Raw genomic sequence first — 13,765 nt, 5'->3', positions numbered from 1 at the left:
TTAACTTTTCACCGCTCTGATTCTAACAGTGTCTGAATTAAGCAAATACTGAGTACGAGTACAAGTACAAGTACAAGTACGCATTAGACTTTTTTTTCTTTTTTTTTTAAATAAGTACGTATTAGACTTTTAATTACTTGTATTCCGTAAAAAGACTAGTCGCTAAGTAGCAAAATTACAGCTGCAAATTGCAATAGTTTCTGTAACAAGACAACGAATCCCTTAGCTTGCATATTCCTTTTCTTTGTCTACTTCTTCTTCTTCCTCAATTCCCCCATTTTCCCTTTGTTTTTTTTTTTTTTTTTTTTTTTTTTTTCTCTCTCTCCTCCTTTCTAACAGAAATCGAAAAGGGGTTCACTCAAATCCAAGGTCAATGGCATCGCGTCGTCGAAAGCTCCTCAAAATCATCATCCTTGGTGATAGCGGGTAATTTTAATCTCTTTCTCTTTCCTTGATTTTTAATTACTTTTGGAATTTGATGAATTTTGATGGGTTGATTTTAAATTTTTATTCTTTTTGAATATTTGATGATGATTTTACAGAGTTGGGAAGACTTCACTTATGAATCAGTATCCTTTCAATTGAATTATGCTTTCTCTATATTTTTTACCTTCATTTTTTTTGGCTAATTCTAATGATTAGTCTGATTACCTTTTTTTAATTTAATTGTATTGCATGCCCCATTTTCTAAATTTATTGCTGACCTATTTCAATCAATTTCGTGGAATGTGTTTTTAATGTATGATGTATAATAATAGTTGGAATTAGAAATTTGGGGTTTTGCCTTAAATTTGATAAAATTCAGATTTGTTAATAAGAAGTTCAGTAATCAGTATAAAGCAACAATTGGAGCTGATTTCTTGACTAAAGAACTTCAATTTGAAGATAGGCTTTTCACATTACAGGTTTGATCATGTCTATGACTCATCCTTTTTGCAGTTTGCATTCGTTAATTACTTCGTTTTTGCAAGTGAATTTGCCTTCAATTGCTGTGGTATGTTCAATGCATGTTTAGTGTTGAGATCTTTTAGAATTTGGGAATTTGGTTAGATTCTAATTTGAAGAAGTGTAATTGTATGAAGCTGGAAGCTTTATAATCTGCTCCTCACTCGCCCGAGCTTTGTAGATTATGTCAAATTTTAGGGATACATGGTGCATGATTCAAAGCATGGGGGTAACTTGTGCATTTTTTGGAACCTTTTCTTCCGAAATAAAAAAATAAAAAAAGATAGAGGAAGTTTCCTTGCCTTCAATTCAGAGTGCAAAGATGCAGCTTGTATATTGATGTATGAGCATGTCTGCCTTCATTGGCATGAAGAAGTTGGGACTTAGGGTATCCCAAAATCATGTTACGTGTTCGATTCGACAGAAATCTGAATACATTTTGAAGGATGTGAGCCAATGGCTTAAATACTAATTATTCAACAGACTGCATCTGTGCTCTTTATGTTGTCATCCGTCTCTCATTTCTGTCTCATGGACCTAGAGTAGACACTTGTTCTCCTAACCCCACTCATATGGTGATGGAAACAGTTTGCTGCATCCTTCATAACCATTGTATTGGTTTTTATGGAAAGATTCAGTGGAACTGATTGGTCATGGCCTCGTGGGAGATTTGCTTCTGCTACTGTTCTTCCTTTATATATATTCTTTATTGTGCTTACTAAGTTTCACCCATCAAATGTAGCTTTATAGCTGTGCAGAAACCTCCTTTTGGATCATTTAAATATTTAAAATAAGAGATTCTCTCGTACGCCTTTTCTCGTTCTTATATCTAGAGATTGATCCAATGATCCTTTTCTTATCGTATTGGTGAATTGTGGTCACTTTGTTCTATCTATGGCATTGAGCAAGATAAAGATGACCTTTCTCTGTCACCCTGTATCCATGGATTGAATGTAGTAAAGGGGTTTAGAGCTCTGATTTGCATATTAATGATGCAGTTTCTGCTAAATAGGATGAGATAATGAAATTTAACCTAAAAAACAGTTGACGGTAGAGACTTTGTTGTTGATATTTTTTTTTCAGACGCACAACGCCATAACGGTAGTCGGTAGCTTACCTATCAGCGAGCTTGTGATGTACCCTCTGTAAAACAAAGAACATATGGAAAATGGTAGAGAAAGATGGTCTAAAATGTTGTAATTCATGTATCCTGTGTATCCATCAGCAGCTGTTTGCTTGTTGTCTGTTCTATACTGAAAAATTTGTCCCGCAATACTCTAAAGTCTAAATTAAGGTGAATGTTGTTTGGCCGAATTGCAGATTTGGGATACAGCTGGACAGGAAAGGTTTCAGAGTCTAGGTGTTGCTTTTTACCGTGGTGCAGATTGTTGTGTTCTTACTTATGATGTTAATGTCACGAAGTCTTTTGAGAACCTCAATCGGTGGAGGGAGGAGTTTTTATTACAGGTATGTGTTCTTTCAAGTTTGTCCTAAATACTTGAACACTTCAAGGGAGGTAACTACACTGAATTTTACTCTTTTTGTTTGATAGGCAAGCCCAAGTGATCCAGATAACTTCCCATTTATTTTGCTGGGAAACAAGATAGATGTTGATGGTGGAAGCGGCAGAGTGGTAAATTTTCTTAAATCTTAAAAATAAATGGCATTTCTCCAATTTGAGATCTTGGACATTATAAGAATCATTTCCTATGATAATGTACATCAAGTTGAACTAGTCTGAAGTCTTTGGGTCAATGTAAAAGGAGTTAATACTTGTTACTTGTATGCTGTACCTACCCTTTTTTTTTTTTTTTTTTTTTTTTTGCTGTCTTTATTGTCAATAATCATATGAGCTCATGTATATCTCCAAATAAAACAGGTCTCAGAAAAGAAGGCAAAAGCTTGGTGCATGAGCAAGGGGAATATTCCTTATTTCGAAACCTCAGCCAAAGATGGTACAAATGTTGAAGAGGCTTTCATGTGCATAGCTAAAAATGCCATAAAGAATGAACCTGAAGAAGAAATGTGAGTTTCCATTAAGTGATTTTCCTTTGGCTTGTATTGTCTGATTATGTTTCTGCACGGAAACGGACCACTCCCATCGTCCCTATATGGATTTCTTTTATGGGTGTCCTTGAAAGAATGCTCCATTTCCTTGATAGCCATGTGACCCCATCTACTTACTCGTATCAATGGTATATGGTTCCACTAATTTACCTTTTATCAACTCCACCCAAACCATGTTAAATGTATTTGGAGCTTATATATATCGATGGAGGGAGCATTCATTCAGCTCCATACTCCATTTTGATGAATCCTAAACTTCTTTAAAGTTATTTCTTTTCATTGCTACACCTATATATTACTTCAAAGGGATTCTAATTGTTTGATCTATTAACCATGTTATAGGTATGTTCCCGACACCATTGATATGACGAACAGAGCACAATCTCAAAGTTCTTCAGCCTGTGAATGTTAAGAATCTGTTGCCGTGTAAAAGAATTGCCTTAAATCCTGAATTGTTCCATTGTTTTACAATATTGACAAGTTTGTCTGTGAATGTACACACATCATAATGGAGAATCGAGGAGGAATTGGATTATCAACCTGTACTTGTTTTCTCATTATTATTAATAATTCTTTGTCGTTTGATGTTGATTGTGGAGATATATCCTGGTTGCAATGGGATCATGTTTATGTTCACACCAAAGTTGTTCGAACTGCAAACAATGGCATAAAAGTCTTTGACCTAGGGTCTAAATTTTACTACTCCGTAGTCCGTATAATATAATTCATCCGGATTTCCTTAATCTGCTTGCTTTCCTTGATTCTTGGCAGGGCATGAAGAGATTTTTGGCAAATAGTTTCTGGTGATAATACTACTTACTCACCTATCCAAAATCCATATTCCTTGAATTCAATGTAGCCTGCACAGCTGCATGCACCATAGATCACATTCATATCTGGCAAAATCGAGCAACTGTATACAGATTTAACGGTTGCTGGCTATTACAGTCGGAGAAAAATAAATTCTAACTCAGCGTGATTTTTTTGAGAGCCAACAATGTTCCATAAGTTGGACCTTTATATGTGACTGCAGATACTAAGTTACTATATCGAAACTTAACTACCAACATGACAGTAACAGTACAACAAAGATCTTTTTACTTGTGTAATTTTTGGAGCCTACAATGTATTTAAGTTGGATCTAGCCAAAAGCTATAAGAGTAAGAAAAAGACTAATCTAAATTTCAGTTTCAAATACAGATCCTAAAATCTAATTGTGCTTCAATCTTAAGAACTACGATCTTTGCTACAAAACTTTTCCGCCAATTATATTACACATTTGGATATCTACCAGAGCTTGAACCTTTCCTCCGTCGCCGCCGCTTTTGTCGGATTCGCCAAAAGCTCAAAACAAGCAAGAATCCTACAAAAACACATAAATAATAAGACACCCACAGATTGTAATAAAATTTAGGGTTGAAAACTAGGTGTGCAAGATTCAATCAGATGTAGAAACCTCGAACATGTTGACTACTGGATGAGACCACAAAACCATACGGCAAAATAATTAAATAAAGTTGGAAGGAGATTAGGCAAAATAGGGATAATGTTTTCAGAGATGAAAAAAATAATCATGACATAAAAGAAATTTCATCAAGAATACAATACTAACCAGAAGTGGCAATTATTGCAGGTACAAGCCAATGACTAGCAACCAGCACAGGCATGTCAAGCTGTATAAATCATCAAAAAAATCATATATGAGGTACTAAATAGCTTATGAAACAGCAAATTATATGTGCAGCATCAGTTCCTTACCTCATCCGTGTAAAAGAGGCCAAAATACTTGTTACTTAAAGAATCGCCAGTTTTCAGGGGAACTATACGGCGGACTTTCAGACCTGAGCCCTCAAAACTGGAATTTGAACTTCTGCCCATATCAATAGCATGGTAACCAGGAAGTATTCTGTTTCTTCCCCTAACTTGCATATTATAACCTTTAGTTCCTACCGCTTCAAACCTGGAGTCAGTCCGGCACATCAATTCCTTCCCCATGACAGCGGAATAGGCTGAGAAATTCACGTCAGTCCTTCGTGATGGCAACTGCTTATCATCTATATACAAGGATGCACCCTGTCTAACAGAATCTGAGAAAAGAATTGGATCCCTGATATTACTACTGGTGAACTCTACTATTTTTTTAAGGAGCCAAAAGCAATTAGTAACCATATGGCTACTGTCAAGACAATTTGAATCTCCATAAACTGATATCCGGCCTTCACCAGCCTCCAGAAAACCAAGAATAGGTGAATTTTCCTACAAGAATTAAGATAAAGATGTTAGCAAGATAGACCTACTTGACATGCAAAGGAGCTTAACTGCTTAAACTATTAGCAGGTGATCCCAGTCAACCAGCCAGCAAAATAGAAAATCATCCCACTCACCAAAATGGGGAAATTATAAAAAGGATTGTTTGATTTAGGCATTTCTATATATTTTTTTTCCCTTGAAAGGAAAGACTAAAAGGTCAATTATAAATTTTGAATGATAAAGAATGTGGGCACCGGGCAGGTCTTTCCCAACCCCTGATCCATTGGCAAAATAAAAACTACTCCAATAAATAAAAATAAGCAATCAACATCTAAGCATATACTTCCTCCGTTCTGTTAATATTGCAACAATGGACTTTTTGCACTATTCATCACTCTTGTTTGACCATATAATATGATTTATACGTTAAGCAAAACATAGTCAAGTGGGATCTTGTTGGATTCGTCTCATAAAATACTTTAACAATCTCAACTTTTTATAATTTTTACTCTTACACATTTATAGATATTTAGCATATAAAATGTGCATAGGGATGTGTAATTTCCTCCTTGTTGCAATATTAATAGAACGGAGGAAGTATTATTAACTCTAGCTGTTTCAAAAAAATAAATAAATTATTAACTCTAGTTGAATGGCTATAAAATAGGATACTATAATTACCTTCATCAGACCGGATGATAGCACATTCTGAGTAGCTCCCCCATCTGACCTATCTATGAAAGGAAAACTGTGAACATATCCACCAGCTGGAAACCTTAGTATGTTGGTTCCTGATGCATACCTACTTTGTTCACCATTAATCGAAAAATCACCATTAAGGATCTTATCACCAAATGCAATCCCAAATGGGGCCAAAAGGTCATTCAGTGCAGGAACATTTGCACCACCAGTAACAGGGGTCCACCAGCTCCTTGTGTTATCATCAAAAAATCTCATTTTAACCATTGTCTCAACATTATACCACTCAGCAAACACAGCCAAGCCCAATCCAGTGTTCAGAATATCTTCCCTCAACTTAATTATCTCTTCTTCAAAGTATTCATCTTCAAGATCAACAAGCAGGAGGGTCCCATACTGGCGAGCATCAAAACATGTAAGTGGAGAACCAAGGGTCTCAACATAGTATCCGGCATCACTCAACATGTTGAACATAGTATGGAAATTTGTGTGGGGATGATCCCCATGCCAATCTAGGATATCATTGCGGACATCCAATGAATCTCTAGGTATATAGCCAGGTGGATATTTGATGTTGTGAAATTGATCCCACAGGATCCTTTTGGATCTTGCAGGAGTTGGAACAACTTTCAATCTCAACCTGAGAACACATATGCTAGTTCGTACTTCTTTCTCACCTTGAACAGGTGGACTTCGGATCTTAACAGTCACGTTACCTTCAATCACTCCATGAAACTGTGCACCTTCTTCCTTAATCTGGACATGGAGTGCCAAATAGCCAGTCCATGGCCATACAACCTCTGAATATGTAAAATGGATGCTAAGCAGATTGCCTTCCTCATTAAATGGATGCCAGTTCGGTGACTCATAAACATAGCCAATCACTCCCATACCATTCAGAATAGTAGCATTAAATATAACAGGCATGGCACCAGCATAGAGAGGTTGACGACAAAAAGGCCATGAATAAGGGCAATCCATAAAGTCCAGCACGCTAGGAAAGATGCTTGCCCGTGGTTTGTAATTCTTTAAGATTTCATATGATTCTAACCTGACACCATAATCAGCAATTGATTGCAATTGTAACAAGCAAGGCATCAGCATTTGTGAAAACAAAGTTAGTGTATTTGTCAGACCATGAAGAGAAGTATGCACAAATTAAGTAACTCACAGGTCAACTCTCCCAGCACCCTGTTCATACATATTAGGACCAGAGAGCCTCGCAGCTCCTTCAACCAGTGCTTGCTTCATGCTTGCAGGATTCAGGGTGCGTTTTCTGTTGCTCTCTGGAATGATACTGACTAGCAAGCACACCACTCCAGCAACCACGGGACTTGCAACACTTGTGCCTGACAAAGTTTTGCACCCTGTGCTGATTTTTGAACCCAAAATGTCACGTCCATAAGCGACAACATCTGGCTTCACACGGCCATATCTGATCACAAATAAATCCATAACTCAATATAGAATATCAAATACACTGTATGCACAATTTGCTGAAAAGATGATTAAGGTCTCTTCCATTGTTATTAACTATATAGCTGCATTAGCTAAAGATTACAAAGATGTACTTATTATAAGCAAAAAATATACAGAAAACAATCAAACTATTACCCATGTGGAATCTCCCATGTGCTCATGCCACGTGAAGAAAATGATGCAATGTGATCAGTATAGTCTATACCACCAACTCCAATGACGTCACTTTGATCAGCTGGGTTGTTCAGCGTACCATAGAGTGGCCCATCATTTCCAATTGCAGAAACCATGATTATGTTGTTAGCTGTTAGTTCCCAAACCTAAACAAAACGAAAAAGTTTCCAAAGCCTCAGTCATCTTCCAACAGTATACAAGAACCACTTAGCATCAACACATGCATGAAGTAAGGGTTACAAGAAACAATCATCAAAACCTAAACACTATAATTAAATATTACATTCATTCTCACGTTTTTCCCTTTCCCCCACCCCCATTCCTTCACTTGTGAGTTTTACCCATAGTTATTTATATAGTGGCATCTACCTTATAATTAAAATGACAACTCTACACTGTGTACATGTTATATAATGAATCAACCCAATCAACATTCACGGACCTTAAGGAAAATATAACATTTTTAGGCGAGTGAGCCATAGGAAGCCTTATGATCACTATACAACAGACATGAAGCTTTTTAAAGGGAGGTCATCGGATAAATTAGCCTACTTTCCAGCATTACTATGAGACTATCAATTGTCTCCGCCATAGAGATGTTATCAACGATTCTAGTGCAATCAAAGCAAAGATATAACAACCAATAGTAGCACCGGAAAGGGTTATTAGGCATCATGTAAAAGAACTATATTATATATGCCACCACTTAACCATCAGCAGTTAAGATGCTAACACGCTATAATAAGGTACATAAATAAAAATTTAGACACCTTAAATAACAAGGGCAAATAGAAGCAAGTAAAAAATAATGGTGTATCAGATCAATTTTCTAATTGTGAAGGCTAAAAGGAAATATATTTTTTTTTCTTTTTCTTTTCTTTTTTTTATCATGTAAGTCTCGATATAAAAATAATACTACCTCCGTTTCTTTTAGTTGACACGTATTCCTTTTCAGGTAGTTTATTTTTAGTTGACACGTTTCCTATTAGGGTAACTTTTTTACCTTGCATTTACAAGCTACCACACTTGCTTTTTCATTCTCTCTCACTCTCTCTCCTCTCCTTAATGTATGTGCCTAAATCAAACGTGTCAACTAAATAGAAACGGAGGAAGTAATACATATACACTCAAAATGGGAGGTGTAAATCTGAAACACTTTGTAAACCCCCCCCCCCAACAACAAAACTCCTGTTCTGTAGACGAATATGCACTTATATATAAGATTTTGATACTGCAATAAGATACCACAATTTATGTGAAAAGAAATCCGTCAACCAACATACCTTCTCCACAAATGGAAGGTCCAAGTGATCAGGACCACCAATACTCAGATTTAGCACATCCATATTAGTTGCAATGGCATAGTTGAATGCATCAAGGAACCATGATGTGTATGACACCTGCAATAAGCTGAATAAAAGATTATCACAAAATTGCTGATAGCACACTACTTGAAGTTCAACATCCAGAGGGGGAGAAAATAAAAAGAGAGATGTAATTAGTATGATTTTGATAAAGCTCCATCTTTAGTCAACTTATTATCAATTGACTCAAAAAAAATATGTGGCCAATGCAGAGAATCAATCCAGGCCACCAACCCCCCAACAATATGCAAGAAGGAAGCAAGTGGGAATGGGAAAAGAATTCTTTTGAGTTTGTGACAAGGGAAATTATGGAACCAATAAAAAGTTAGTTACAAGTTTATTGTAGTGAGGAAGCCACACTAGTTTTGGTATCAATATAAGGAATAGAGGAATGTACACATAGGCTAGGGAGTAGGAATGTTCAGACAAGTGGTGATTGATTTGTAGGGAAAGAGAGTGCCAACTTCTTGAGAGTTGGTTAGCTTTTAAACCTTGATTATGGCTACATACATTGATACCTTACCTTGATCAGTTTGCATTTTTCTTCTTATTTTCTATGTTTTGTGTTCATTTGAGTATGGCTAAGGATCAGTATTCTTTGAAGCCTATCAAATAAAAACTTTCATCACATCCACAGAAACTGTGTATCTAGCTTAAACCAATCAAAGATTCAAGACTAAGTATTTATTCTCCACTAGTCCACTCCCATGTAATCTAAAAGGATATACCAACTTCTTCTTTACAAGGGCAAAGGACTAGGAAGAGTCATGTAACAAAAAAAATCTGGAACTCCCTAAAAAGGAAAAATGCCAAATCACTAAGCTAAGAAATGTCACTTTTAAAGATGATCAAATTTGCTGATTGTTATAGCTTCTTCTCTCTATACATTTAATTCTCCTTTATTAAAGCTCTTTCGGTCATCGCAGCCAAGCACAGTATAACTTTTCCTCTAATTGAAGCTGATGATGAAATGATCCATTCAATGAGAAAGCACAAGTATCACAGCACCTTTTAAGATTTACCATTGAATCAATATACTACCTCCGTTAACATTTACTTGCAACTTTGGGGTATTATTAACAAATAAAATATTCCAAAGTTGCAAGTAAATGTTAACGGAGGTAGTACTTTGCATTAGGAAAAAGTCCAAGAACAAGAGAGCAGTATAATGTATAAATTATATAGGTTAAAAATTCCAGTTATATACAAATTTTTAACTTGGGGGAAGAAGAAGGCTTGCAAGTCTAGCAATAGTAGTATTATCAAATTTTTCTCTCTTGTAGTAAAACATGGATTACCTGTGCATCAGTAAATACACGAAAAGCATAAATTTCAGTATCTGGAGCAAATCCAGGGCACTCTGACTCTTGGCCAGCTATAACTCCAGCAACAAATGTCCCATGTCCAAGATTGTCATTTAAAGTGTTTTCGTTTGTCCAATTAGTTCGCTCCTGCAAACCACTCAAAACATAAGACTACTGTTTTACAGTATTCAGTATTCAAATTTCATTCTTTAGGTCATAACAATATCACCTCCATGACTAAAATAACATTTTATAGTGACAATCCATCTACTTAGGAATATAGTATACCTTAATATTGCGAAAATGAGGGTGATTTGCCCTAATTCCAGTATCAAAGATTGCCATTTTTACTTTAGCACCTGTGTAGCCCTTGGCCCATAAAACATCAGCGCCAAAGAGGGAGGTCACTTGAGAACTCTGCATCAAAAATAGAACAAAAATAATCAGCAACCAAGTCACAAATACAATGCACACAAGCTCCATGTTTAAATCTTATACCAAAAGATATTTAGTTCTTTCACAGGTACAAAGAACAGCTTAAGACCTCTATGGTTTTGCTTAAGAAAAGAACACAAACTGGCAAAACTGGTTTCCAACAAATTTAAATCAACCAATATCTCAAATTCTCAATACATTTCTCAAGCTATCCATGACACTGACATAAACTCAATTGACACATTTCCAAACATCAGAAAATATTGAAATAATTTGTCGATATATTTCCATTTATTTCAACACTATCATAATCGAACCGCTCAAATTCAATGCCAGTCCTACACTTTTCAGAAACTTTCCATTACATTTACTCTCACCAGCTCACTAAAATTCCATCAAGTTCAGAAAGATTCACATATTTCAAACAAAGATAGCAAAGCATTAGCCTTATTTGATATCAAAATCAAAGTACGATGTCAATACATACTAGTATATCTTGAATTGATATTGATATCATCAATCCTTCATTGATTCATTGATAAGATTATCCATCAACATTTACATGCTAGAAAAATTCAATGTACCAATTGATAAATATACAGATTTCTAATCTATCGAAAACAATTACAAACTTATTATCATCATCTAACCTTTTCCAGAAGATTCCGGCGCCTCCAATCGATCGTCTGGTTGCTCAGCGAGCTCCAGTGACCTCCAACACCTTCTTCCTCAGCCTCAAAGGACATTTTGGTAAATATCTTCCCAGGCCGCTTCTTCACATCGCAAAAAACACTTTCTCTCTCCAATTTCTCCTCCTCAAGCAAGCTCCTCGAGTAGCTAAAATCCACTGATACATCCTTCACCTTATTCAAACCCTCAATTTCTCCGATCACCGCCATTTCAACCGATTCTTCAATCGAAACGACGCCGAAATCAGTCGGAAACTTCGCCGCAGGATTCCGGCGCTCGATCCAATCCCAGCCGTCGGATTTGATGCTACGACGGAGGTAACTTTGGTGAACATCGGCATCCTTGTAATTGAAGAATCGGACGATGTAGTTTCTTCGCGAATTTGAGGAATCCGGCTTAGGACGGTGAATTAGGGTTAGGGTTCCGTCATCGAGAAAGGGGGAATGAAGAGAAGAGGAGAAGAGAATGAGGAGAGAGAAAAGGAAAGACGCGGAACTTTGAGGTTTGATCATGGCGGAATTGGAGAAGGAAAATGGTTGCTGCTATGGAGGATTTATTTGGCGGGAAAGTTCCACCATTGAAGAGAGAGAGATGAAAGGAGGAAGAGATAAAGATGAGATATTTACTTTGATCTACGGATTACTGAGCTAGGAACTGCCGAACTAAGCAGCGAAGATTTGTGTTCTACGAGCACAACCAATACTCCGGGGTACCTTAATAGCTCAAGTAATTAGAGTTTCTCTTCCGATTTCAGGAAATTTTGGAATCGATTTTTACTCACACGTCTTTTTGGTTCTCTAAACACTAAAAAAATATATACTCTAATAGGCATTTTTTTTTTCTTTTTGAAACCTACTCCAATAGCCCAATAGGCACTTGCCCACAATATACTTGAAGGTATAACCGTAAAGTATTTCATTCGTCTCTAAATTATTTTTGCCCCATTACCAATATTTATTAAATTCGTTTCATACTATAGAGTATATTTTTGTATTAGTATTACCTCCATTAACTTTTAGTTGCAACTTTGGAATATTTTATATCTCACAAATAATACCCCAAAGTTGCAACTAAATGGAATTAATATTAAGATTTCATAAATTTTACGTCTTGTAAATTCCGAGCTCTATTAAGATCCATAGCGCTAAACGCTTACACCGACCCTTAAAAAATAACCCGAACAATTTTCGTGGAAAAAAAAAATTAATGACAAATACATTTTATGACATGAAAAACGAGATAGTTACTTCAAAAAAAAAACAAAAAAAAAACAAAAAAAAAAAAACTACATAGTTACGTTATTTTTTGCCAATTTCAAGTTCGGTTTGAATTCTTTAAGGCCTAAGATAACCCCAAAATCTTAATGGGATATTTTTCAACACACAAACACAAGAAAAATGGTGTTATTAATTTCTATCTTGCTATTGTTGATTTGTATGCGTACTATTATTGTTGATTTGTAGATAGTTGTTGCGTATCCTATCTGAGTTTATATATTTATGTTTTCTGGAATTTTGTGAGTTTGAATTAAATGTTATTGTTTTAACAAAATTGTTTTCAAGTTTTTGAGTATATTAGGGATTTAGGGTATGTTCACATTTATTGAACTGAGCTGAACTGAACTGAAATGAATTGAACTTAACTGATTAGAGCTGAACTGAACTGATTTGGAGCTAAACTGAATTGCATTGAGCTAAAATAAATACTTTATAAGAGAAGGAAATTAGGAGCTGAACTGAACTGCACTGATTGGAACTCAACTGAAGTAAAATGAAGTGAACTGAATTTTTTAAAAAAGAAATCTATCAAAGAGACCAGTTATTATAAATAACAGGTCTCTTAGATGCTAGTAGCAATAATGCTTTATTTTTGTAATGAAAAGAGACCAGTTGTTTAGACAGCTGGTCTCTAAGCCTCTAAGGTCATTTTTTCTGTTATAATAATGGGTCAAACAGACCGGTTATTAAAAAAAAGGTATCCATGGTCATTGTATTTTTATCTTTATTTTTATTTTTTCTGTTCTTTTTTTGTGATATATATATATATATATATATATATATATATATATATATATATATATATATATATATATATATAATGTTTTGTACTTTCATACGTGATTAATAAATTATGGCGACTCGCCAACTCGAAAATTTTAACACCTATAAGAAGAAAGGGATAGGTTGCTACAGTTCAAATTTCATAGCTTAATCCATTCGTTTACGTACCTAGTTTAACCACCTCATCGATAAGCGTGATAAAAGATGTGTTGCAAGTATAAAAAACAGAGGAAGTACGAAATAATAAAGTACCATATGAATAGTGTTCAAATCTTAAGTGATGTTATTAAGAAAAACA

At 35.5% G+C, this 13,765-nt stretch overlaps 2 protein-coding genes across 2 annotated transcripts; one reads left to right on the top strand and one right to left on the bottom strand.

Annotated features, from left to right (window-relative positions):
* The first annotated feature begins 273 nt into the window (after positions 1–273).
* Positions 274–3,591, top strand: LOC145635570 (ras-related protein Rab7A). Its single transcript, XM_081686880.1, has 7 exons — positions 274–426; positions 543–569; positions 806–905; positions 2,266–2,412; positions 2,498–2,578; positions 2,825–2,970; positions 3,355–3,591. The coding sequence occupies exons 1-7, from the start codon at positions 374–376 to the stop codon at positions 3,422–3,424; spliced, it is 624 nt and encodes a 207-aa protein (XP_081543006.1). The 5' UTR covers positions 274–373; the 3' UTR covers positions 3,425–3,591.
* A 496-nt stretch (positions 3,592–4,087) lies between these two features.
* Positions 4,088–12,077, bottom strand: LOC145634271 (subtilisin-like protease SBT6.1). Its single transcript, XM_081685693.1, has 10 exons — positions 11,368–12,077; positions 10,571–10,699; positions 10,277–10,429; positions 8,898–9,014; positions 7,576–7,760; positions 7,133–7,396; positions 5,944–7,012; positions 4,771–5,268; positions 4,625–4,685; positions 4,088–4,375 (listed from the first exon to the last, which is right to left on the bottom strand). Exons 1-10 carry the CDS (start codon positions 11,917–11,919, stop codon positions 4,284–4,286), a joined length of 3,120 nt encoding a protein of 1,039 aa, XP_081541819.1. The 5' UTR covers positions 11,920–12,077; the 3' UTR covers positions 4,088–4,283.
* Positions 12,078–13,765: the final 1,688 nt, after the last annotated feature.

Source organism: Chenopodium album, chromosome 6 (assembly GCF_948465745.1).
Source record: "Chenopodium album chromosome 6, dcCheAlbu1.1, whole genome shotgun sequence".
Classification (NCBI taxonomy): Eukaryota; Viridiplantae; Streptophyta; class Magnoliopsida; order Caryophyllales; family Amaranthaceae; genus Chenopodium; species Chenopodium album.
The sequence above is the reverse complement of the archived record's forward strand: the minus strand, read 5'-3'. Positions and strand labels throughout refer to the sequence as shown.

Coding starts and splice junctions, on each gene's coding strand:
- LOC145635570 (XM_081686880.1), top strand. CDS start 374: ATGGCATCGCGTCGTCGAAAGCTCCTCAAAATCATCATCCTTGGTGAT. Junction 906..2,265: donor ATAGGCTTTTCACATTACAG/GTTTGATCATGT, acceptor GCCGAATTGCAG/ATTTGGGATACAGCTGGACA. Junction 2,579..2,824: donor ATGGTGGAAGCGGCAGAGTG/GTAAATTTTCTT, acceptor CAAATAAAACAG/GTCTCAGAAAAGAAGGCAAA.
- LOC145634271 (XM_081685693.1), bottom strand. CDS start 11,919: ATGATCAAACCTCAAAGTTCCGCGTCTTTCCTTTTCTCTCTCCTCATT. Junction 5,269..5,943: donor TATCATCCGGTCTGATGAAG/GTAATTATAGTA, acceptor TAATTCTTGTAG/GAAAATTCACCTATTCTTGG. Junction 4,376..4,624: donor TGCAATAATTGCCACTTCTG/GTTAGTATTGTA, acceptor GTGTTTTTGTAG/GATTCTTGCTTGTTTTGAGC.